General features: G+C 40.5%; 2 protein-coding genes across 2 annotated transcripts in view; one reads left to right on the plus strand and one right to left on the minus strand.

The window, feature by feature from the left end:
* LOC121926305 (acyl-CoA (8-3)-desaturase-like) overlaps window positions 1-27012 on the minus strand; it is a 575266-nt gene that overhangs the window by 354466 nt on the left and 193788 nt on the right. The window lies entirely within an intron of this gene.
* On the plus strand, window positions 2175-26553 carry LOC121930494 (acyl-CoA (8-3)-desaturase-like). The gene is made up of 12 exons (XM_042466896.1): window positions 2175-2396; window positions 9000-9110; window positions 10026-10223; window positions 13797-13898; window positions 16186-16314; window positions 17626-17683; window positions 18234-18310; window positions 23186-23283; window positions 24599-24695; window positions 25921-26000; window positions 26216-26341; window positions 26478-26553. Exons 1-12 carry the CDS (start codon window positions 2175-2177, stop codon window positions 26524-26526), a joined length of 1347 nt encoding a protein of 448 aa, XP_042322830.1. The 3' UTR covers window positions 26527-26553.

The raw sequence follows: 27012 nt of genomic DNA on the forward strand, positions 1-27012 counted from the left end.
ACGCAGTGTGCAAACAAGAATCAAGGAACACGAGAGACACTGCAGACTGGGCCATCCAGAAAAATCAGCAGTAGCAGAACATGCCACTAACCTTCCTGGGCATAAAATACTGTTTGAAAACTTTCAAATTCTGGACCATGCCAACCACTACCATGTCAGGATGCACAGGAAAGCCACTGAAATTCACAAATACCTGGACAATTTCAACCGGAAAGAAGAAACCCTTAAAGTGAACAAAATTTGACTACTAGTCCTGAGGAATAGCAAAATGAGGACTCTGCAAATGCAAATGGGAAACCACTCAGAGTCAGGGGCTTTCCCAGCAGATAATGATCACCAATTAGCAGACACTAACCCCCTTTTGCATTAGCTTCCCAGCTGAGGCCTGCCATCAGCAACAGAACAATACACATGCAAATCCCTCCTGCATTCCCAGGCTCACACAGTATATATTATATATACAGTGGACCCTTGCTATATGCTGGGGTTTGGTTCCAAGATTCCCCGTGTATAACAAAATCCGTGTATGCTCAAGTCCCATTAAATATAATGACATAGCAAAATGGTGTCCCTTATAAAAAATGGAAAATCAAGGTATACAGTGGTACCCCGGGATACGAATTGATCGCGTTACGAAATTTCCGGGGTACGAAAAAGTTAGCTTGGAAAAAACTGTTCCGGGTAACGAAAGATTTTTCGGGTTACGAAATTTTTTTCGGTGTGTTTCGGCGCTTTTTGGCACGAAATTTAAAAGCCGCGGCTTTCCAGCGCTAGCGGAAAGCCTTTTTTCGGGTTGCGAAATCTTTCGGGTTACGAACGGCGCCGCGGAACGAATTAAATTCGTAACCCGGGGTACCACTGTATTTATACTTTTTTGGAACATTTTCAAACCGTGTATGCTTGAATCCGTGTATAAGAAATCCGTGTATAAGAAGGGCCGGCTGTATATACCCAACTTTTTCCAGGCAAGCATTCTCTGGAGATGCCAGTCACAGATGATGATGAAACATCAGGAAGAAACTCTTCTAGAACATGGCCACATAGCTCGAAAAACTCACAAAAAACTATGGATGCCGGCCATGAAAGCCTTCGACTTCACACAGGCATCACTGTTTTGGTCACTGCCTACTAGGCAGCATACCCTGTTGATGACCTAGGTGACATGGGAAGGTGCTGAGTGGTTAACATTTGCTTAGCTCATGATGGAAATTAATCTTATTTTATGACATATGTTTTAAAGGAATCTTCTTTAGTTCAAGTCTGTGGGGGGACAGCTCAAGACAGAAACACTCTACCGTATACAGCACAGGGTTATTTTGCTGATGCTGTTTTTAAAATAAACCACTAACTTCTTCATTCTGTGTCATAAAACTCAAGTCATTTACAGTCACCAGGAATAATAACTGGTGGCCCTCGAACTGTGAAGGAGACTCTGAATTTTGATTTTTCAGGAGTGATGATTGATAGTATTTCAAGAATTAAAACACAGGCAACACACACACAATCCTTTGCATCCAAATTCATGCATAGCCACATCTCAGACATAAATGGGTTACATGTACATTATTCCTGTGTGATAATTAATATGTAAAATAAACTTGTGGAATCACTCACATGACTTATAATACTTAGCATCTTTGGAAGAATCCCTTAGGAAATCCACTGAACACTTGTATACATTTCCTAATTCTATAGACCTAACAGCATTCTACTTTTGATGCTGAGTATGTGCCAAGGAAACAGTAGCAGAAGACAATGTTGATTTATCCCAAGCTTCTACTGCAGCACAGCCATGGCTCTTGCACAATGTATCATGCCAAAATGACTTCCTCTGCTAATGCATTTGGTTGCTCATTCAAACTTCCAGTGAGTAACATGCTGGTTTATCCAGTTCCAAGAGCAAATAGGAAAAAGCACAAGTGTACAAAGATGAAGGTTGACCTTCTGATAACGTTGTAAAGAAATGAAACAGAGAGGAGGAGCAGGAGGCTGTTTTGAAAGAAATTGCCTGGGGCACAGCACATTGCAGGTTGTGTGGGTTGTTGCAAGAGGTGTATATAAAACATGCTGGTACAGCAAGCAGGAGAGAAAGTCTTCATTCTTCCCCTGAGTAGAACAGTAAGAGAGTAGTAAGGTGGAAAAATCAAAGCCAAAGGGCTTGGTTGGCAGAGAGAATGCCGCCCCAGTCAGGTGCTAGTGTGGGAAAGCCAGAACATGATTCCAGCGCTGGACAACTTTTCACCTGGGGGGAGATAGTACTCCGCTCTGGCAAGGGCAAATCAAAAGAAGAGAAATGGCTGGTCATCAACAGGAAAGTGTATGATGTCAGCCAGTTCTTCAGGCGGCACCCTGGAGGAATGAGTGTCATCAGCCATTATGCAGGACAAGATGCCACGGTGAGATTCAATGGTGGGAGTTTGATCTGTTTAGAAGGACTATGATCCAGTGTCAGAGGATGTGTATGCTGCATGAGCATGGTCCCAGTTTCAGCTTCAGTTATCTCCCAGAATCTCCAGTAGCAAGTCTGGTAAAGACCTCTGCCTGAAACCTTTGGAAAGCATTGCCAATGCAGGGACTATGGTTGGCTGGACCAGTGATCTGACACAGTCAGGCAGCTTCATGTCATTAGTATATCTACTTTGCAGTTTTCTAGGAATATAGAGGTGAACACTAACAAGATTTAGAAGAAGGATGAGAACAAATCCCAGAAGAAACAGTTTGTGGAGGGAAAAATTTAGGCTGCGTAGGCTGACTACAGCTCTGCATACTGTCAGGCTGTTCAAATCCCACGACCGTTCATGGGATTTAAGCACTGTGTCTGTGTATGAAATTGTCATCTTGGGCTTTATGACCTATCCAAAACATGTTTACTCAAAAATAGGCAAGATTTAACTGACACATCTATGAGAAATTGAATTTGGTGTGTCTTCTCTACTCACATATCTGTTGTTACCTACTTAAGAAAAGCCAAAATACTTTAAGTTAATGCTGATGAAATTTCTCAGTGTTTTCAACATTTGCACTGATATGCACTCTTAAAATTGTAGACACAACAGTGCATTTGGTTAGAAAGTGACTTCCTAGGATATTTTTGCAATAGATGAAATGTTGGACTCTGTGGGTTTTCAGTAAGGTTATTAGTAAGCCCATTGTCAGTACAGTAGCTAACATCTGAGATCAAGAGTAATCTGTAGAAGGGATGTTACATTTCAGGTTTATTTAACTTCAGCTGTTGAGAAAATGACATCAGTGTGAATGCAGTGATTTATGTTTCATTATCTCAGTTTTGATTTAAATACATCAGTAAAATGAATTTTGAATTCAGCTTGGTGAATTAAAATTACCACACGAGACCAGACATGCATAGGACTCTGCTGTTAGAAAGCTATAGGTTCCTGCCCCCACAAATTAACATACGTATTCAAAATGGTTATGACTGAATTTGATTTCAATTTGTACTCATTTACAATGCCACATTCAACGTTTCATTTTGCCTGGAACCTCCTCTCTGACTAGTGAGAAAAATCCAAAGGCAGAACTAGTGTACTTCCAGATGGAAAGTGCCTCCCAACACTAATGCTTCTTTGCAGATATAACTGACAATGGAATTACAATGAACTTTCCCTGTGTTCATGCTGTCTGGGTCCTTTATATTCTGCTATGTTCCATCTATCCCAGCCTGTGAAAGCATAGTTTTGGTGGTCAGGAAACACTAGTGAGCTCCTCTAATATTCTCAGCTATATTGTTAAAAAGAAGAAAGTATTGTCTATAAAGGGTGCATCCAGACTGATTGAAATTCTGATTTTATTCCTGTTCCTTCCAGTTTTATACTGGGTTTAAAAAAAAACCTGAGCTTGGAAGGTGGTATATACACATATCTGATACTGGGAGCTAACAAAAAATATTCTGGGATAAACAAATCGGTTATGATTTTCTGACCTGGCTGATCTTTTAAATCAGTCTGGAGATGCCCAAAGTGGGCATAGGGAGCCTTACTTTCTGTATGGTTCCCCACTTTCCCCATTTTACTTTGCTTTTTGCTCAGTGATTTGATCTGCAGCTTCCTTGCTGCTAAGCTCTGAAAACTGCTGTTTCAGTGCTCACTATGCACTTCAACAAATTGGGAGGCTACTGTGAAGTCTAAGGCTTTCACAGCCTGCAATCATAGGTTTCTTTTTGGGGGGAGGGGGGTTCCAGGGTATGTGGCCATGTTCTGGAAGAGTTTATTTCTGATGTTTCATCAGCACCTGTGGCTGGCATCTTCAGAAAATGCTGTCATGCAAGTGAGTGGGGTATATATACTGTGTGACCCTTGGCTGAGAGGAAATCAAGACCCAGCGCATGCAAATAAAAACCACCCAGGGCCAAGGGTTTTCCCAGCAGACAGTGGCTCACTAATTAAATAGACCTTGCCATTCAACAACAGAGATTTGGGAGCTTATCGCATTAACAAATAAGTCAGTTTACTTCTTCTGGCTTGAATTCAGGATCCAAGATGCCCCTGGATATTATAATACCTAAATCACTGCCAATCTAGCCGGGATGCCGCCACCCAGATGCATCCTGGGTTGAAGCCTTGTTCAGCCGGCCAATTTTTGAAGTTGGAAGCTCCTCAACTTTGAAAAAGTGCTGTCTGAGCAAGGCTTCAACCAGGGATGCATCCGGACAGTGGCATCCCAGCTAGACTGGTGGTGATTTAGGTATGATAACATCCAGGGGCATCCTGGATCCTGAATTCAAGCCAGAAGAGGTAAACCAGCTTATTTGTTAATACAATAAGCCCCTAACATGTAAATCACTTCCTCTCAACCAAGGGTCACACAGTATATATATCCCGCTCACTTCCATGCCAGCATTCTCTGAAGACACCAGCCACAGATGCTGATGAAATGTCAGGAATAAACTCTTCCAGAACATGGCCACATAGCCCAAAAACCCCACAAACCCCCCACAAAGGTTAGAGGCTACCGTTGCTGTGGCTAATGCCAATGCAAGAAGAGGCTCAGAACTGAGCAGATTCTGCTCTACCTCAACAGGATCTTTAGAGTTGCTGGCTCTAGTGAGGAGAATCAGAAAGTTTGATTTGTTGTTGTTGTTGTTGTTGTTGCTGTTGTGTGCCTTCAAATCATTTCTCACTTATGGTGATCCTAAGATGAGTACTCTTGTTCAGAGGAGGTTTGCTTTCCTTTGAAGTGTGACTTGCCCAAGATCACCCACTAGGTTTCTATGGCTGAGAAGAGATTCAAACCTTGATCTCCAGAGTCATAGTCCAATGCTCAAACCACTACACTACACTGTCTTTCTTCACTGTTCCTGTCCGAATCACCACTAAGCTGTCTGTCTCACACAAATGTGCTAAAACAATTTTGTCATATATCTCACACAATTCCATTTCATCAAAACTGAGGTGAAGACAGAGTAGGCAGCCTAAAAGACAAACAAATGGGTCCTTGAGCAGATAAAGCTAGAAATGTCCCTGGAAGCCAAGATGATCAAATTGAGGCTGTCATACTTTGGCCACATCATGAGAAGGAATGATTCATTAAGAAAGACAACAATGCTAGGAAAGGTGGTTGCAGTAGAAAGAAGATCACATACCAGATGGATGGACTCAATTAAGGACATCACAGGCCTGAATCCACAAGACCAAAGCAGAGCAGTAGAGGACTGGATCTTGGAGATGTTTCATCCATAGGGTCGCTATGAGTCAGTTAACAACAAATAACAAAACAGAAGATGAAGACGATGACAAAGAAGAAGACGATGACTTCAAAGTTAAAATGAGTAACAGCAAGTTGTTGTGGTTTGGGTAGGTTTAACAAGAACAATACAAGACAGGACTCTTGTACCTTTAATTTTTTAATTTTTTTTAAAGAGGGGATTGCAAAAGGTGTAATTCCCTTGTCTGCACAACTATTACAGGTACAGGAGTTCATTCCTGTATTTCACCTGGCAACCCTGGGCTAGGGATCAGGGCTGTAGCTATGAGGAGGGATGAGGGTATTGCCCTCACAATAATTCTACAAATCAAAATTTCCTTCAGTGTCTGAATTTCTAGCATTGCGAAGAGTGAGATATTAAAAATTATTCACACCTAAAACACTTCTATTTTGCTCTTTTCATATTTCTTTGGGATTTTTGTCTGCCCCCCACTTTTTTTTCTTTTTTCTTTTTTTTTCTTTTTTTTTTCTTTTTTCTTTTTCTTTTTTGGATGCTTAAACTCTAGTTCCAAATGTTCAAATAAAATTTAAATTACTGCAATGCTAGAAAATTAGGAATTAAAGGAAAATTTCATGGGTGGTGGTAGTGGTGCAGAACTCTTTTGGGGAGGATACAGTGCCCCCATTTTGCGCTGGTAAAATCCACTATGGAATCCACTGGAGCTGAATTTTCTCTGTTCTGAAGCAGAAGCATCCATTCCTTTATACTGCTGAACATTCTTGTCCCAACAGAGTCTGTGGCTGGAAGGGAAATTTATGAAACTATTTAAATGCCAGCCTTAGGAAAAGATGGATGGATTCTGAAACAGATGAAATACAGGAGAAAGGAGAAGTAACATATTTTTGTGCATACAAATGTGTATAATTGATTTTCTACAAATGTGGCTTGTAGAAAAATATACATTATTTGTGAATCATTTTGAACCACGAATCCATTGGCATGGGGAAAAGATACAGAAAGAGTACCCTGCAGGTGACAGAAGTGACTAAGAGCACTGGAGCTGCCAAAACACATATACTTTTTACATCACTAATTGGAGGACAACATTAGGAGAAGCAATTGATTAAGAAGTTGGTAACATGGAGCCAAAAGCAGATTGCACCAAGTTAATGTCAGACATAATGATGACTGCTGCTACCCATCATTAACTTCTTCTCCTTAGCTAACAGGTAATAAAGACTAATAACAAATGGCAAAACTCTTTCTAGAAACCAGTTGAGCTACAAGACAGAAATGGCTCTGCAGCAGGCAATGCATGGCAAGCAGTCCACAAATGAGGGACATTTCTACGTTCCCCAAGAACTTCTCCTCTACCACCCTTGACCTTATGTACACATTTTTCTGACCAGACCCACAAAGAATTTTTGCTGCTATTCTCCTCTTTCTCTCCTTGCTGGATTGTCTGCACTAAGAAAACAGGTGAAGGCAAGGAGTGCTGGGGAGCAGTGGTCAAATTACAAGTTAACAGTGATGTCACCAGACATCCTGTGAAATGGAAGGCAGTGGGCCATAGTGATTGCTCAATGGAATCTTATCTGGAGACCTTTCTAGAGGGGGAGAAGAAGTACTAAAGAATTACACAACGAAGGGTGCTTCCCAATTGAAGGCTTAGTGGTCAACTGCCACACTTTGTTTTGCAGGGGGATGGGACCAGGCCTAATGATGAGATCAAAAGTCTCCCTTGTTTTCTCTGCTGTTTTTTCATCTTTTCTCATACTGGGGAAAGTGCAGTAAAGCGTTCTTCTTTCTTTTTAAAAAGGTGGAAGAGCAGCTCTGGTGGAGGTGCCCTCTGCTCTACTGTTCTACCTTTTCCAAGAAGTGAATTTTAATGTGGGCAAATGGTGTTTTGAGAGTTGAGCCATTCACCATATATCCCTGGGCTATCATCATCATCATCATCATTATCATCATCGGATTTATTTTTATGGGAAAACTGATAAGGACCATCAAAGCAGATGAGAGGGGAAAAAGTTCTATCAGTTAGTGGCACTCATGTCTTCTTTCCTATCCCATCTTTCCAAATTTTGCACCACATGACAGCTGCCAGACTACTCTCAGGGCAGAGAGATAGGAAGAAAGCTGTATAAAAATAAATCATAGCATAATTATTCTCCTGCCATCTTGTTCAGGTTCTATGATTTCATGTCTCCCCGACTATAGATTTAAGTGAAAACTGTTCCTTGAGGCCTTTTTGTTTAACCAGTTCTGGAGAACCTGGTGTTGGGACCTTATATTTAGTGTCACTTGAGACACTGATGTTAATGGACTGGTGGATCTGCTCCTGGTTTTAGACTGAACTTTAATGTAGTGCTGAATCCATTTGAGAGGATAAAGTTCAGCACGTTGGACAGTCCAGCTTAAAGCCTATAGGCACAAGATGCCCGCAACAACCACTGTTTATACTGGGGGTGATGCTGTTGCTCCTTCTCTGCTTAGAAACCCTACAGAGGAGGGCAACAGGCAATGTTCTCCCCTAAGATGAAGTTCACAAGTCATTTGTGGACAGCATAGCACTCTGAAGCAATTCCTCCTGTTTGTTCTCTTTGGTAACTGCCCAGAGGTCAGTGAAGGCACAGCACCTGTATAGCCAGCATGTATTTGCCCAGCTTTCGTTCTCTTTCTACTCTTCCTTCTTGAAATTCACTTATTCTTAAAGGTGTAGTTTCACCTCACTGAAATAGTGCATCTGATGTTCTGGTGGAAAGAAAGTGAAGTGGTGAATACTTCCCAGGTTCTGGGTCTAATTTGCACATAGTGTTCCAAGTTTTTGAAACCTAATATGCAGAAATACAAAATCTTGGATATCTCTTTTAAAATGCAGGCATGGAGCTACCATCCTTCATTGCTGCAGGATTATTATGGAGAGGTTGTATGTGCCTTTATAACGGTGGCAAATTGACAGCAATTGTGCGAGAAATCAGCAGTATAACTGTTTAGAAGGAGGAGATAGATTGGAAAGAATATAAAACATGAGAAGGAAAGAGAAAGGAGAATAAGAAGAAGCACAGAAATGTCAGTTAAATTTCTTTTATTTGACTACCAGCCCAAACTGTCCAGGAAACTACAGTTCCAAACTCACCCACAGACACATATTGTATTTGAGTCCCTAGTGCTATAAAGTGGAGACATGCCTCAGAAATTGTGTCCATGCTTCTGGATCAACTGAGATGTACTATCTATTGCTTAAAAGAAATATGCCACTCTGAATGTCAAAATACATCAGTTCAGCTAAGCTATTTTCCCTCTTTCATGCTCCATGCCTTTGCATCTTTCTTAGGATGCTTTCACAGCTTTCCACAAGGAAGAGGACCTAGTAAAGAAGTACTTGAGTTCACTGTTAATTGGAGAATTGGCACCTGATCAGCCCAGCTCAGAGCCCACCAAAAATGTAAGTTTTTCCTAGCGCTATTTTTAAAAAATTGTGGGAAGGAGGGAGAGGGAGAAGAAGAAGGAGAGGGAGGGGGAGAGGGAGAGAGAATCCACCAGCTTGCAGTTGCAGACTGCAGTGGCCCCGAGCCATTGGTGGACCATGAGGTTCCAGCAAAAAAGCTAAGTAGATACTAAAGTGAATCACTTAGAAATCTCCTGTTCTGAGAGATCCAAAATATATTTGAGGTCCTGAAATGTCTGACTGCAAATTTCCCTTTGTGGTGCTACACTTTCATCACCATGTTTCAGCAGTCAGATCCCGTTGAGGACTAAAGGCTATCTTATTCACAATGCTCAAGATTAGAGGAAAGAGACAGCTTTCCCCACTCCTCCCCACCTCCTTCTTGATTGTTAAATATGCTATTTGTCAAGTGGGAAGGTGCTGTTTATCTCCACATCATGCCTGTAGGCTTCCCATAAATGTCTGCTGATTGTGGAAAACAAGACCCTGGTCCAGACAGGGGACCTTATCACATGGGGTTTAACCAGCAAATAACTTATGAAAATCGCACAATCGCGATTAAGATTTTCACATGAAGATGATATTAAAGTGCCATCATCCCGGAAACAAACTGGCAATAAACAGCAACAAATCATTCATAGGGAAATCTCGTGAATGATTTGTTGCTGTTTATTGCCTGGTTATTCCCTCATTATTCCTGGGATAATGGTTCTTTAAGCGTGATGTGTGTGAAAATCTTTAACTGCAATTGCATGATTTTCATGGGTTAATCACTGGTTAAACCCCCAATTTTCCTTTGTGGTAATGTTCAGGGCTTTAGTTTGATCCAGTAGGGATCTTTTAATGCTCTGAGTCAATATGAGTTATGTATACCTCATGAAGATGCAGCTTAACAGTTGTTATTTCACCTAGGAAATGCTCATACATGACTTTCGAGAGCTACATGATACAGTGAAGAAGACAGAACTCCTGAAGACAAATTATCCTTTCTTCATCTTCATGTTTCTCCATGCTTTACTGCTAGATATTGCTGCCTGGCTTGTTATCTGGTACTTTGGAAAATCCTGGGTACCCTTCCTTGTTGGTATTGCACTATTTACTATCGCACAGGTAATATAGCTTTATCATAGAATGTAACAAGATCGTAAACTATTCTTCAAGCCTCCTGAATCAGTCCACCATCCCGTTGTGTTAGAATATTCTCTCTAACCATTCAGTGTGAAATCATGGAATTTCAGCCTCTATATAGGAATGTGTAATATTGACTTGCCTTAGGGGTATGGTGACTTAGTGGTTAAGATGACAATTCTGACAATTGTAATGCCAGAAGGTTGGCAGTTTGAGGCCCAAGTGCTGTGTGATGGAGTGATTTCTCATCAATAGTCCCCAGTTCTGCCAACCTAGCAGTTTAAAAACATGTAAATGCAAGTAGATAAATAGGTACCACTTCAATGGGAAGGTAAGAGCATTCTGTAAAGTCATGCTGGCCACATGACTACCAGAGTTGACTTTGGACAATGCTGGCTCTCTTGGCTTAGTAATGGAGATGAGTACCATCTCTTACAGCTGGCTATGACTAGACATTCATGTCAATGGGAAATCTTTACTCTTACTTTTAACATTGACTGGTACTAGTCCAATGTGATCATCATGGGTCAGTATTGTCTGCACTGACTCACAACCACTTTCTACTGATGACAGTAAGGGGGCTTTCTTCAATGAAACTATTGCATGCAAATCAAATACTGAGTGAATAAGTGTGGATAAACTGAATCAGTTGTTCAATGGTGAGTCAACCCACATGCAAAGGCCATGGATCCAATGGGCCTACTCTGTTTGGAAATACCAGTAGGATTCAAGCCATGAATAGTAACACTGATGCTAATTAAGTGAGCATACAATGTAAAGCTAGCAGCCAATGGGAATATTCCTGGGGCTGAGAAATTCAGCAGTGTGGCAGCATTTTAAAATACATACATACATACATAAATATACCCTGCAACACCCTTGAAAACTAGAATTTCTGCTTTAAAACAAGATGAAGGTGCACTTAGGTTTAAAGCTGATAAGCACTCCCAGAAGTGCTTTATCAGTTTCAAAACAAAGTATACACTCCCTTCACACCTTGATTTAGAAGCAGAAGTTCTAGTTTTCAAGGATGTAGATTGCTTTTCCCCCTCCTTTCTTTTGGCTGCAAAACATATCTGGAAGGCTTTGGCACTATTTTAGCTGGAGCTTGTTGTTGTTGTTGTTGTTTTGACATTGTACTGCTGAAATTCAATAGCACAGTGGCAAAATGATGCTTTTTGGCTACTGTCTCACCAAATTCAGCAGTTTTCCCTTGGAAATGCTTAGGAGACTCATTAAATGCCAATGCATCCATTTGTCTCAGTCCTGACCATGAAAATGAGGCTGGCGGGGACTATAACTGATAATTTCAGCCATGGGATCTCTGCAAGCAGTCCTCTCTTATGGTTATACAGTAGTAGGACTTCAAATATTGTCACAGCCCTGTGATCTGATGAGGTTCATAGCAATGTAGTTCTTATTCTGCTACTGTACTTTTAAAACAAAAATGGAATTAAATTTTAATAGCTTACTTTGAATACCAGCACAAAATTATAGACATAAAAACATTTAAAAAGATTATACTCAGAAGAGATCCTCTCAAAGATCCGTTTTCAAGTATAGGATAAACATATTTTCTTTCTTTCTTTCCCAATGAATTATTCAGAATCTTTATTTCCAAAATGTAAAACATGAAAGATCTAGTAACAAATCTTTCCAGTATTTATGCTGAAGCCCCTATGGTCTTGGGATATCAGACATGTCATTTAGAAAAGGAATCGATGACTGGTATTCTTCATTAAATGCATCTTTCTTAATTTCCTCTCTAAGCTGTTACTTTTTCATTTAATGCCAGATCCCACAGCCTCCTCCACCATTTCAAACCTGCTTCATCAGCATGTATCCATCCTTTAGCCATAACCATTTTTATTACTAATAGTAAAAGAGAGATAAGGTATTTATGATACAGGTTCATTATTATTTGCAAAGGTGGATAGTAATAACAGTCTTTCATAATTGTTAATATGGTGGGATAAGATTTTAACTATTGGCCAGAATGTATAACCTAGAGTAATGCATTAATGACTGTTGTGTATTCACAATCTCTATGTAGCCCCTAGTTTAGGGGCTATATAAGGACTGTGGAAGTCCCCAAATCCCCTCTTACCACACAGCAGCCACTGCGATTGACAGGAGTCTGTCCCCCATCAGTCAGGAAGTAGCTGACTGATCTTTCCACCCTTTCTTACACAAGTGATCTCAGCGTTTTGGGGAAAAATATGACATAGTCCTTCTTCTGTTGTTGCACTGGAGATCACTCACAGAAGGAGTGGGACCATCACCCAACTGCTTCCTGAGTGGCAGAGGAACAGACCTCTGTTGCTCACAGCAGCTGCTGCCTGGTAAGTAGAGATTGGGGAGCTTAGGTAGGGATTCACTGTATAGCACCATAGCTGCGGTGCATATGCGTCTGTAAATCCCATACAGGATTCTGTCCTATTATGTTTCATATCTATACCCATAAACCTCTTTTATTCATATATGAATTAATGTTCCTCTTTTTCCACATCCTCTCTATTCTGGTACTGTAATATTGAAACACTTACATTTCATTCCCCAGTTGCATCTACATTTTGATGTATGGCATTTGCACAGCATGCCTTTTTAGAATTCATGTCCCCAAATGAACTGAGGACATAGGCATGCAGAAAGGCATGGGCTGATATCTGCCATCAAGAAATTATGGCGACCTTAAGGTGATCCTATCACGGGACTTTCTTAGCAAGATGTGTTCAGAGAGGGTTTGCCTTTGCCTTCCTCTGCGGCTGAGACAGTATAATTTGCCCAAGGTCACCCAGTGGGTTTCGATGGCTGAGCAAGGATTCTAATCCTCATCTCTCAGTGTCCTGGTCTAATGCTCAAACCACTAAACGATATTGGCTGTCTGAGTCCAAACCAAAAAGAGATATAGGCACATATAAGCCCCACTTACATGTGTGTTTGTCATGAACAGGATGTGGCCATGTTTTCCTTCTCAATAGCTTCCTGAGAGTCAGTCATGTTCACAGGAAAGATGTCCACATAGCTTTTCATGACTTCATTTGCAAAGGTTTTAGAATCATCTAGACAAAAGCACTCTTCATAGGACAGCTGCTCATACTCTTCCCAGATATTAACATGTATTTAGAGTGAAAAATTAATCCATACAAACCAAGGCGTTGGAGATGGAACCTTCCTCTTGTGTCCCACCAGTGGTAGCAATATACTGTGTGAGGATATGGGAGAGGTCTTTCTACACTGTGGCATTCTTGCTGTAGAATGTTTTGGAGACCTGATTGGCACCAACACTAGCTTCATTCCATTGCCCAGTGAGAACATAGTTTTTTATTATGGTCTTCAGAGCCCAAATATTGTTTTTCTAAAATTCACATACACATAATTCTAAACTTTATTAACTTTTAAAATGCACATTTTATCTTTATTGCATGCACTTTTAAATAGTTTAAGCTTATTTTATTCTAAGCTGCTCGGAGATCTTATGATACAAGCAGAATATAAATAATTGATTAAATTAAATTAAAGACATCACCTTGGGGTTTCTTTTTTATGTTCTAGAACCAGTATGGGTTTCTTCAGCATGATCTCGGACATGTTTCAGTCTTTCAGAAGCCCAAGTGGGATAGACTAGCTCACCTCATCGTTGCAGGAGTACTTAAGGTAAGATTCCAGTACTGAGATTGGTGTATGTGTGTGTGTGTGTGTGTTTTGTTAGTATATACAGCAGACTTGCTGAAGCAAAGAATGTTTGGTCCTGGACAGGGATTAGCAAGGAGGCTGCTTGCATATCCTATACATTGTCCAATATCTTGTGTTCCATGGAGGAAAGGCAAGATAGAAACATACAGCTTGAGTCTCCGTTATCTCAACTACTTGGGTCCATTAGTGTTTTGGATGTTTATTTATTCATTAATTCATTTATTTTGAGTTTGGAATATTTGCATATACATATCTTGAACATGGAACCCAGGTCTAAATAAAAAAATCCATTTATGTTTTGTGTACACCTTATACATATAGCCCCAAAATAATTTTATACATTTTTAATAATTTTGTGCATGAAATGAAATTTGTGTACACAACTATTCAAAAGCAAAGATGTCATTATCTCAGCCCTCCAGGTGGATAATTTTGAATTTTGGAGTAATTTGGAATTCTGTATAAGGGATTCTTAACCTGTAGTCCATAAATCAGAAATCAAATAGGGATATTGGAAGTGGCTGTTTTAGTTTGATTGTGTTGAAGCAAAAAGGCCTCCCCCTTGGGGTTTAGATCAAATGGTAATGAGGACTGGGCAGAGCAGCTATGACAACTTTTTTAGGGCACATTTCTAGCAATCCACCTGCTTCAGTTACCTGATTTCATTCATACTCACAACAGTCTCATAAGGTAGGATGGGACTGTGATCCCCACATTGCTGGTTGTGGGCTGAGGCAGAGGATGGAGTTACTCGAACAACTCAAGCCATAGTGCTTCCACTATAAATGTAACAAAGGACCATTCCACAGTACATAGTGGTAAGGCTGATTCACTTTTCTTTGCCATGATTCCATCCCATTGAATTCTGGGATTGACAGTTTAGGAAGGGATCTTTCATTTTCATGCTCTCAGGCCTCATCAAACTATCAAACCTAGGATTCCATAGGATATAATCATGGCAGTTAAAATGGAATCATAGTGCTTTATTTCTGTTGTGTCCCAACAAACAAATAAACAGATAAGTGCATGATGTGTGGACTTGTGCAATTTCAGATTAATGTTTTTTACCTTTAGTATAGTCAGTTATCTGTACTGCCTGTTTTATTTGTTTTATTTTGCATTATGTCTCTGTGTGGGCTTTTTCCCATTGTATTTTTTTTATTACTGAATAGTTATACATGTTTTATTCTGTAACTGTTCGTAAAGCACCATGTATGTGGATGACACACTGTAAACAACAATAATGTGACAACTGAGGATGTGTGCACATACCTACCCAAATGGCTTCAGGGTAAAACATTCCAAATTGTAGGTGCCAACGGCTGTAAGATGCCAGAAACATAGCTGTCACACTTCTAAATAGAGTTTGGAAACATTAGTTTCTTGGACTTTCAGTACCTTGTGAGCTGTTGAAATGTTTTCAGAACAAAAGAAATGTTTTCAAACTCTTGCCCCAAAGTATTCAACAGTGATTATTGATGTATTTAGTGTCAGTAACACCTTTCTTGCTTGCTGCATTAACTGTGCATCTGGAGTGAGGTGAAACCCCCCAATCTGATAATTTTCAAAACCATGCACAAACAACCTGTGGTTCATTCTATAAATAATCAAATCTGCCATTCATAGGTTTTCTAAACTGCACACATGCATCCTGTGCTGCAGTTGCTGCTCCTGCCATGACTGTACTGAGAACATTGTACTGAGAAAAGAGAGCAGGCATCACCATATCCCATCAGTCCACTAATCATGTTAATAGGAGCAATATTTGAACCAAGTCTCTTCTCTGCCCAAATGACTGGTAGCAAGGAGGCACAAAGTGATCTCAGTGCACAAGGAGCATGGAAAGTTTTTCATCCCCAACCATGAACACTCTGATGGGGTTCAGATGGAACTGTGTGGTACATACATGGATAGGTAAACACATTCATGGAGGCAGTGCATGAGTGTGTATGGTGCATGCATGTGATCCTTGTGTGCACACATGGACATGCATGCATGACTTCCAGTCCATTGCTTATGTGACCCTAGGGAGAGGGTCCAAAAGGTTTCTCACCTCTGCTCTAAATTAGTAAAAACAATTTCACATTAAGTCCTTTGATGACCAATGGTGACTTTCAGGCTGGTGGCAAAATGTCCTGGGACAAGGAAACTGTCTCCTAAAGACTTCTCGGTGCTATTGTGATATTTTATATGGTTCTTCCAATCTATAAATAAAGAATCTGTGGTTTTATCGAAAATATATATGCAGGGTGGGCCGCCCAGCTGGTGGAAGCATATGCATAACCAGCATCATGCCAAACCCAACTGTTTCCGCAAGGACCCGGATCTCAACATGCACCCGCTGCTGTTCAGCCTGGGGAAGACACTCTCTGTGGAGGTAAGTAAACAGGATTTTCAGGAATATCTGAAGTCATAAAAAAGAATACACAGTAGATAAAATAAGTCCATTCCCCTAATTAGAGTGATTGGCCCTATCTCTTTCAGGTGTCTATCAGTTCTTCATGTATCCATTCATAGGTTTATTGTGGCTGCATCCACAGTGTAAAAATAATTCAGTTTGGTGCCACTTTAATTGCCATGGCGCAATTCTATGAATTCTGGAAAGCACTCGCTGGTGCTGCAACAAACTACAATTCTCAGAATTCCAAGCACTGAGCCATAGCAGTTAAAGTAGTGCCAGACCAGATTGTTTCTGAGTGCAGGTGGAGCCTACATCCCATTTCTGCATTCATCTGCAATTTTTAAAAAAAATTAATATAATATTAATATTCAGTTTTGAACACAAGGGCGGGTTATAGACCGCCGCTTTGAGGCGGTCTGCCGCCGCCGCCGCTTGCTCCGTGCGGGAGCCGTAGCAGCCACACCACGCAGCTCCCGCGCGGAGCAAAAAAGGAGCTCCAAAATGGAGCTCCTTCTTGCGGCGCCTCTATGACGTTGCGAGGCGCCGCTGGCGCATTCGCGATGTCATAGGCGCCGCATCACATTCGGACGCTATGCATCCGATACGTAAAGATGGCGCCGGCCGTGTGGAACGGCCGGCGCCATATTGTACGGACAGAGTCCGTATTAGACCCAGGGGCGTCTAGAAGAGACACCCCTTTTTTAAAATGGGACGTCCTGCGGACATCCCAAGTGCCAGTGTGTAACCGGCCATGGTCTCATAAATTACTCCCTTCTAAATCAATATTCTCTCAGAGTATATATTTCTAAACAGACTAGACCTTAAAGTGTATACACATTTTCTGTATTTTTGTACATTTGTTAAACTGAAAAGCCAATTGTAAAATTCACAGAAGCACAAAATCCAAAGGATAGCTGTGTTCTGAGCTGTACCACAGTCCTGGTAGTATAGAATTTCTTACTGTTGTCATTTTGTGCCTTCAAGTAAACCCCCATTTAAGTCAACCTTCTCCTAGGGTTTTCTTGGCAAGATTTATTGAGAGGAAGTTTGCCACTGCCTTCCTTTTTGGCTGAGAGATGGCAACATGCCTAAGTTTGCCAATGAGTTTCCTTGGCTGAGTAGGGATTTGAACCCTGGTCTCCCAGAGTCCTTGGCCTGCACTCAAACCACTATATCATTCCTCCAGCATCCCTACCCTTAATAAGCAAGCTTGTTGTTGTTGTGGGGTTTTCTTGGCAAGTTTCTTCAGAGGGCGTTTGCTATTGTGCTTTTGCTCTCCCTTTGCAGCTTGGAAAAAAGAAGAAGAAATATATGCCTTACCAGCACCAGCACAAATACTTCATGCGTGAGTAACTCTATCATTTTGTTTAAGAACCTAAATGTAGTTGCTGTCAGCCACCATCCATAAGGCCATGCTTCCTGGCAAATCTGGACAATGGCATAAGGGAATGATGGCTGGAGCACTTTGATAAAAGCATGGGACTGAAAGTAGGATGGACTGAGATACTGTAAATGTCAAAGCAGATGTTCATTTGCTGGGATGACTTGTGAAAGTAAGAGGAAATCTTTCAGAAATACCCTTGATTTAGACATGATTGAAATTCAGGTAGTTTGTAGCTCAGTTTGCATCTACACTGCACAAATAACACAGTTTGACACAACTTTAAGTGTTGTAGTGCCATCCTGTGGAATCCTGGGATTTGTACCTTTACAAGATATTTAGCCTTCTCTTCAAACAAGTACTTTTGCTTCACAAAACTACAAATCCCAAGATTCTGTAGAATGGAGCTATGGCAGTTAAAGTGATGCCAAACTGCACTATTTCTATAGTGTAGATGCACCCTTAGGGAAGTGACTTACCTTTACATTATTCTTGTTTTCTTTTTTCACTGCAGTTTTAGCCCCACTGACTTTCGTAATTTTTGTGCAAGTAATAATCTTTCGCTTTGCAATTCAGAGGAAAAAATGGCTGGTAAGTAATCTGCAAACATGTCAATTCAGTTCTTTGGGGCTGGTGTATGTACAAGTGGAAGCATGCTTGATTCATAAGACTGTGTTGTTGCTTCCCATAGCTAGCCAGTAGAGAAGCAATAGAAAAACATCTTCTTCTTTCATCCCCATAAAAATGGAGAACCTTTCAAATATGGAGGAAAGATTGGATCATCCAGTGAGGTGTCTGTATTCAATACTACAATTCCCAGGATCTCCCAGATTCCTGGCAGTTGTAATCTCAAAAGCAACTTTTCTAAGATATACCCAGTTGTGGCCAAACCTAATGAATTTAAGGGTCGGAGTACCATATTTAAAAAAAAAAAAAGGAGTATTCATGTGTTTATATTATCACATTTCCCTACCAGCTTAGCTCCAGCCACCTCAACCAAATCTCTTTTTAAAATAAATATGCTAAGCAGGAAATTTTTGGCAAGTATACAGATGAAGAGCTTCTAGATATGTATTTTAAATATAAGAAATAGCCAGATTTGGTCATTTACAGGTACTTAGATTTTGTGAGGAAGCAAAGTAGGGCCTAGGATGCAATAGAAAGTCAACTGTTTCTCCAGCACTGAAAAATGATATGGAGACAGCTGCTACTTTTCACAAGATTTCCCAAAATGACTAAAAACATGTGGAGTCGAAGACTTTCATGGCCAGCAGCCATAGTTTTTTGTGGGGGTTTTGGGCTATGTGGCCATGTTCTAGAAAGATGCCAACCACAGATGCTGGCAAAACATCTGGAGGAAACTCTTCTAGAACATGGCCACATAGCCACATAGCCCAAAAACCCCACAAAAATATATGACTAAAAACAGTTTTCTTCACCATAGGCATCACCACAACTTAGGACAAGTGTGGACAATAAATAGTCATAATTAGTTGAAAAGCAAGCATCTGTGAATTCTGGTTTTTATTTTGTTCTTGTTTTTAAAAGGTAAACACTTATGACTTTCCATTCCATATGCACTTCTGTGAGGTTTATGTTTGTGATTTTCTTCAGAGGCATTAGAGATGGGCAAATCAATCACTTTTGCATTCTCTCACATTCACTCACTCTCACATGATGTGAATTTTGCTGAATTCTCTTGGGAAAATGAGCTCAAACAAAATTCATACTACAGGATAGGAAAATCTGCCAGTTTCACTTCCTCCTACATTCAAATTTTGTGAACTGGATAAATTCTGATGAAAAATGAATTTTTCTTTCATCCTTCACTACCATTAAAGTGCTGTTTGCTTTACATCACTTTACTACCACCTAGTGGCAGGAAATAAATATTCATAGTTAGAATAAAGGGAAGTCTATTTAGTAAAGGTCTCTTTACATTACACAATGGTAGTTTAACTACCATTGGTGTACTTTACAGACTCTTCGTTTGGTGAGGCATCAGAGGAGCAGTCTGGCTCAGGATTCCATAGTTAAAGTTAAAGGCAGTTAAAATGGAATAATAATAATAATAATAATAATAATAATAATAATAATAATAAATTTTATTTCTATTTCCCGTCTCTCCCTGCGGATTGAGGCGGGATTACAACAAACAAATTATTCCAGCAATAAAAACATATCAAATACATTCAATAAAAACAATAGCATATTATCAATACAATAAAGTTAATAAAATACAATTAGCTTTAATAAAACATACAGTACTAATGAAGATGGGATATTTTACAGCAAATTTGGTGGATAGGCTCACCGGTGACCAATCTGGCTGCCACATTTTGAACCAATTGAAGCTTCTGAACTTGGTATAGAGGTAACCCCATGTAGAGCGCATTACAGAAATCTAAATGACAGATTACCAGTGAGAGTACCACTGCTTCAAGATTCTTTTGGTCCAGGTAGGGACAAAGTTGGTGTATCAACCGAAGTTGGTACCAAGCACTCCTAGCTGTCGCATCTACTTGAGATGACAACTGCAGAGTTGGATCTAGAAGTACTCCCAAACTGCAAACTTCGTCCTTTAGGGGAAGTGTGACCCTGTCCAGGACAAGTTAGCAAACTTCCTTGCCTGGGCCTAGGGATCCTATCGCTAGTACCTTCGTTTTCTCTGGAATCATAGTGTATTATAATTGTGTAGTGTGAAAGAGACCAAAGTCTTGGTGAATTTAGATGAGGATGTTATTGTGCAGTCACTCCATCTCATTCACAGAGTTTACACAAGGCCTATCACTCATTTGTAATCAACCTTTCTCTATCATTTGCCAGGCACTTCTGGTTGCAGATCTAGTTAATTTTCTTTCAAAATCCATATCTAGCAACTCACAAGTGAGCTTAACAAGCAAGGAAAGATGCCCCTGAACACAGATATGCCTGTTTAGAGCTTGGTTGCAAAACTATGATCCTTTCACTAGCTTTCAGTTTTTATTATTTTTTTAATGTTTTGACACTTCACTTTGGTGGTCTTAAACTGCATAACATTCATTTTTAAACAAAACAAAACAAAAAGATAAGGAGGCCCAAATTACCCATCTCTTGCCAATTTAATTGTTGTCTTCCCATATCCCTTTGAAAAACAGCATTAAGAAGCAGCAAATTAAAGAAACCCCTTCAAATGTCTTAATGTGGGTGGGTGGCATCAGAATGGGAGGAAATTCTGCATTTCTGAACCTGACACCTGTTTACAGTACACAGTTATAGTGATATATTCCACTACCATGGCAACATCCTAAGGAATCCTGGGATTTGAAGCTGGGTGAGGTACTAGGAGTCTCTTACGAATGGTTTCTAAATACTTCTCTATCAACTGCATATCCCAAAATTCCAAGGGATGCTGCCATGACAGTTAAAGTGGAATATAGAGATATAACTTGGTAGTGCCAATGGGCTCCAGGTTTGACAACCTTACTGTAGCCATATTTATTTAGACATAAGAGTAAAATCTTCATCCTGGAATTGCCCTTTTAAAAAATATATATACAGACAAAAAGCACAGAGAAACTGGGATGCTAAAATGGTGCTGAGAAGCATCTGGGGAATGTGGCAGCCATAAGGGGTCAGAAAAGGAGAAAGGACAACAACCCAATCAGGTCTGCTGAACCAAATGTGTAAACAGGACATAGGGAGATGTAAATACCCCAAAGCTTGAAATCTCCTGAACTGTAGAAAATCAATGGTAAATCCATCCTTACCTTGCAGCTGAAGAACAACTGGCAATACAGGTTGAGTCTTCCTTATCCAGAATTCCAAAATACAAAATATTCCAACCCCCCCCCCCCCCCCCACCCCCAAATTTCATAGGTGACTGGGATAGTGACACCTTTGCTTTCTGGTGGCTCAGTGTACACAAAATTTGTTTCATGCACAAAACTATTTAAAATATTGTATAAAATTACCTTCAGACTATGTGTGTAAGGTGTATATGAAACATAAATAAATGTCATGTTTAGACTTGGGTCTTGTCTCCAAGCTATCTCATTGTGTATATATGTGCAAATACAAGTATTCAGAAATCCAAAACATCTTTAGTCTCAAGCATTTTGGATAAGAGAGACTCAAGCTGTAGAGGCCAATCATTGGTTTGTCTGAAACCATCTCAGAACATCTGTGCTCAGGCCACCCACTGAATTCGTCTCTGGAAATCAGACAGCTGTCTTAACAAAGTAATTGAACGTGCCTGAGTGTCAATGGCCAGTTTCTGTGCAGTATTCCATGGTTTCATTTACAAATTAGCAGTTACCTGCAGTGGCATTTCTTTCAGGAAGAAATTGGCTTTAACTGTGTCTATTAATCTTCAGTAGCAGAGCAGATTGATCTGTGACTCTCCAGTGGCAGCACAGGAAATTAGGTGTCTGAGCATTGAGGACGCAATAGATCACAGGTTAAACAGATGCCTCCTCAACTCCTTTGTTCCTTGGAACTAATTTTGCTGGATAAGTTTGGACTGGGCAGCTGAACAAGCAAATGGGAGAGGCCATGGCCACCCTGGAAGCCCCCCCCCCCCCAGGCAGAGAATGCCACTGATAATAACACCTTTGACAATCTCCCTCTCATTGCTGCTTTGTCCTGGAAGCGTGGTTAGGCTGTAGATTGCCATTGACAGAAAAAACATATCAATAAGCTGCCAATAGCACTGGTGCAGCAGTAGTACTCAAGTGCTGTAAAATACTCCTGTGACAGTTCTAGGATTGCGCAGCCATATGGTGTCAAGTGTCTCCTCCTGTACCCATCTCCCATCTGTTCCAGAAGAGGCTCTGTTTTGCTGATTGCTTTGGTTCATTTTGTTGTTAAGCCACATTTGCATAACTCCAGAACTGTGTTTTTAAAAAAGAAACATATACACACAAAAGGCATGCTGAGTAGGGCACAGAGCAGGGAAATAGGGTTAAGGACAAGGGCAGAAGAGAGCATGAGGGGCCAGAAACAGCCCAGTCATGCTAGTGCAGGGATATACGGAAGGGAGTGCTCCCAAATTAGTATATACGCACTTCCCTTCATTAAAAGAGATTGTGATGAGAGAGGGGGTGGTGTGATAAAGTCTTTCATGTAACTTTACATACACTTAACTAAGTGACAGAGGTGCTGAAAAACCCTGTTAGTGAATTGGGAAGGTGTGTATTGGAACACTGGCAAGAGTGCCTGATGGATAGCAGTGCATGATGCACATTGGACATTTTGCTGGCTCTGATATGTAATAACATAATAGTAGCCTTCTACTGGATATGGATGTTATGAAATTTACCAATTCTAATTACAAAGATGTAACACCCATACAGGATTCTGGCCTGTGTAAGTAATACCATACCATAGCCTTTGTAGTCATCATAATTGCACTGTATACTTGGTAGTTCTGAAACTAATAATGACTTTCTATCCTTTTTATTGCTTTAATGCTGTTCTTTTTGGCAGGAGCTCGCCATTGTTGTGTTCTACAACATCCGCGTCTGTCTCATGTACATTCCTTTGATGGGATTTAAGAGTTTCATGGCATTCTACTGGCTGGCCAGGTAATAATCACTGGGCAGAATATTGTTCAGGGCTGCTTCAGCAGCAACACCAAGATCCTAGATTTAGGGAGTGTGAAGTTGGGGTGGGTGGCTCTCTCTGTGTACAAAGTGGCTCCTTCACAACAAAAATGATCACACCAGCCTGAACAAGCTCATGATGATGATCTCACCCAGCCTGGAGAAACAGCCAGATCCCATGATTCACAAGCCAGATTGTGCCTTGTGACTGATTGCTCTTAAATTGGATTTCACCCACAGACTTCCAACCATAATAAAGAATTCACACCTGGATATACTGCAACTCTTGGCCACAGTTAGCCAAAAGATAGTAAATGGTTAAAATTGATGTTTTGAGAGGTCACAGAAAGCCAAAATTCAATACAATTCTAGCTTCTCATTAATATGTCAGCATGCTGCTGTGCATGGGCTAGCTGGACCAGTCAGTCCCAATGCAAGAAAGAACAGTTCCACATACCATAAAAGGAAGATAAGATACATTGTCAGGTTTAGACATCATGGCCAACATAGCCACAGATGAGTACTGCTCCCACTTGCAACAGGAATGACCAGGCATCATGCACAAACCCCCATGTGTGGTTAGCCCAAGCCCTGTTTGATGGACATCCATGCAACAGAGATGGGAAGATTATTCTCCATTATTCATTTAGTACCATTATTCAGGAAAAAATGGATTTCCCAACAGTAGGGAAATCCTACCATGAAGAATAATAGAGCAGATAGATTTTTGTACAGTTTTCTTCCATTATTTGAACATCCCAAAGTGTTCTGGGTTTTTTTCTGGACAGAGGAATACATGGTTTTCAGAAAATGTGTTTTATGTACAGGAAACAATGTTTTCTGCATGAAAAATATAGGTATTGTGCAAAAAAAAAAAACCAACAAAAAACCCCGAACAACTCATGCTATATGTTTATCTATGCAAAACTATTCTCTATAATACTTTGGCATGCTTGAATATGGGGAGAGAAGTGCACTAAAATATCTGTTTTCTTCTGCCCATGGGGATTTTAATCCCCAGCCACATTCTTGTCATTCCAACTAGAAAGTCAGTGTGAGAAAGGAGAACAAGGGTTACAAGGGGAAAAAGAGGGAAATGCCTGCTAGAAAATCTGAAGGAAGTAGAAGTTTAGCAGGGAAAGCCCATTATGAGATTTCAGAAGGTACTTGGGAAGCTGGAGAGAAAGCTTTCTTGCTTAAAATCTACCAAAGAATTTTCCCCATTTCCAATTGTCTTTGGGAGCATTTGGCCATCTCTGGATGGCTGGTGATAATGTGCTGTTATTTGCTTCCTTAGGTTTTTAGAAAGCACCTGGTTTCTCTGGGTCTCACAGATGAATCACATCCCAATGAATATTGACTATGACCAAAATTTGGATTGGGTCTCTGCCCAGGTGAGAAAAAGTCTGATTTTAGACAGGGGAACTCATTTTCTTCCTTCAAATAAATGTGTTCATAAATATTTTAGGGTACCTGGTCTCATAACCAAGAGCTGAGTTATATTGCAATTGCTAAATTGTTGCTGTACAATATTATATGGGGGGAAGATCTAATCCCTTTATTGACTGGCTTAGTGTTTTGACACATGGGATGAGAATGTAACTGCAACTGTGGGACACTTAATGGGAAACGACATGAAATAATATTACGAAAGAGCTGTTTGACAGTAGAATGTGCTCCCTTGGAGTGTTAAATGGAGGCTAGGTGGCCATTTATTGGGAGCACTTTTATTGTGTATTCCCATGATGCTATGATCTCAAGGGCAGTATTAGGTATTTTCTATCTCCACAGTGCAAGGAATAATGGCTTAGCTTACACTACATATTAAATTCACAGCAAGACTGACATCCTGGCTTATGACTCAGCTTGCAATTCTATACTCAGCTAACCTTTGAGGGAGCAAGTTCCACTAAAATCAATGGATCTCCTTTCTGAGTAGACATGTATAGGATTGGAGAACAGACTCTTAGCCAGTATGCTACAAAGTAAATTCTCCAAAAATGACCACATCTGTCAAACGGTAGTGTAGAACCGAAAATTCTTCAGTGCTGACCTGAGTCAGAAAGTCTGACTTGCCAGCTGCAAGTCGAAGTCAGTCTACTTCTTTTCTATTTTATTTTGCAGACAAAAGCTTTTGGAGAAGCCACCTCACATTTTTAAAAATAATGATACTTTTACTATTTGTTTGCATATTAATAATAAGATCAGAAATCGGGCAACATATAATAAAATGAATGGAATAAAACAGGAAAAGAACATAAGTGTGATCTACAGCACTATATAAATCTACAGCGCTAAATAAATAAATAATAAGGACACTGCAAAGTACTGAAATCCCTATATCTGTAAAAACAGCAGCACCACGAGCAGAAAATGCTTATTTAAAGAATAACAGTGAAAGGGACTGTCAGGTATTCCCAAGTTGAGAGTTGCAAATGCTCTGCAACATCTGAAAATGCCCTGCCTTTTGAAGTTGCAAGCCTAGACCATGATAGTCACCATACCTAGAGTTCAATCAAGGAGGAACCAATGTTTTCCAGTTCAAGAACCTGCAATGAGGAAGTCTAGTGTGTGCTGGCAATAAAGGAGAGATTACTATGATTTCTTTTTGTTACTTAGCTTGCAGCAACATGTAATGTGGATCAATCCTGGTTCAATGACTGGTACACTGGACACCTGAACTTCCAGATTGAGCATCAGTGAGTATGAGAGAGAGAGAGAGAGAGAAGTTAGGACTGAATAAATTATACAGCATGAATGAATCCAATCCAGAAAGGCCTTCATAAACATGGGAGATCTGGCCAGGAGTGGATGTTAAAGGGCTAGGGACCTTTGAAGGGGGCTGAATGCTGTTTGTTTACTGAAGGCCCTGTAACATCCTCTTTACACATCATCCCTGCTTCCTTTTCTGCAGCCTTTTCCCAACCATGCCTCGACACAACTATTGGAAGGTGGCTCCTCTGGTGAAGTCTCTCTGTGCCAAGCATGGTGTTAAGTACCAGTGCAAGCCACTGCTCACAGCCTTTGCAGATATATTGCGGTAAGTGCCTATTGACTCTGAGGTCCTAGTAGGAGGAGCATCAGGGAAAGACCAAAGAGGGATGAAAGAGAGAACCATCTGTTGGAAATATGTTGGTTGAGATTAACAAGACCCTGTCTTTTTTTTCCTTCTGCAGGACTCTGAAGGAATCAGGGGAACACTGGCAAGATGCTTATTTCCACTGATTAAAAACAGGAAGAGCTCCTAAAAAGATTCAACATGCTGAGTAGTGTTATAATGCAGAAAGTGGGTGAAATATGCCTCCAGAGTCATGTGGCTCTTTCATTTCGACTGCAACTCCCAGTAGCCCCACTCAGCATAGCCAGTGGTAAGGGATGCTGAGAGTTACAGTCCAACACCTGGAGGCATTAAAGTCTAGCAAAAAAGAGGGGTGATGTTTCATATTCCACCTGTCTCACTACAACTGGCTTGGAAAATTACAAAGGGGTACTGTAATTGAAACTTCTATATAGGCCACAGAAACCTTTTGAGGAACTTATGACCATTTTGATCTGCTACTTCTTGGGGAGCCCTGGTGGTGCAGTGGTTAAATGCTGGTACTGCAGCCACACATTCATAAGCCACAAGGTTATGAGCTGAATCCCAGCCAGGGGCTCCAGGGTTGACTCAGCCTGGCATCCTTCCAAGTAAAATGAGTACCCAGCTTGTTG

Source organism: Sceloporus undulatus, chromosome 1, assembly GCF_019175285.1.
Source record: "Sceloporus undulatus isolate JIND9_A2432 ecotype Alabama chromosome 1, SceUnd_v1.1, whole genome shotgun sequence".
NCBI lineage: Eukaryota > Metazoa > Chordata > Lepidosauria > Squamata > Phrynosomatidae > Sceloporus > Sceloporus undulatus.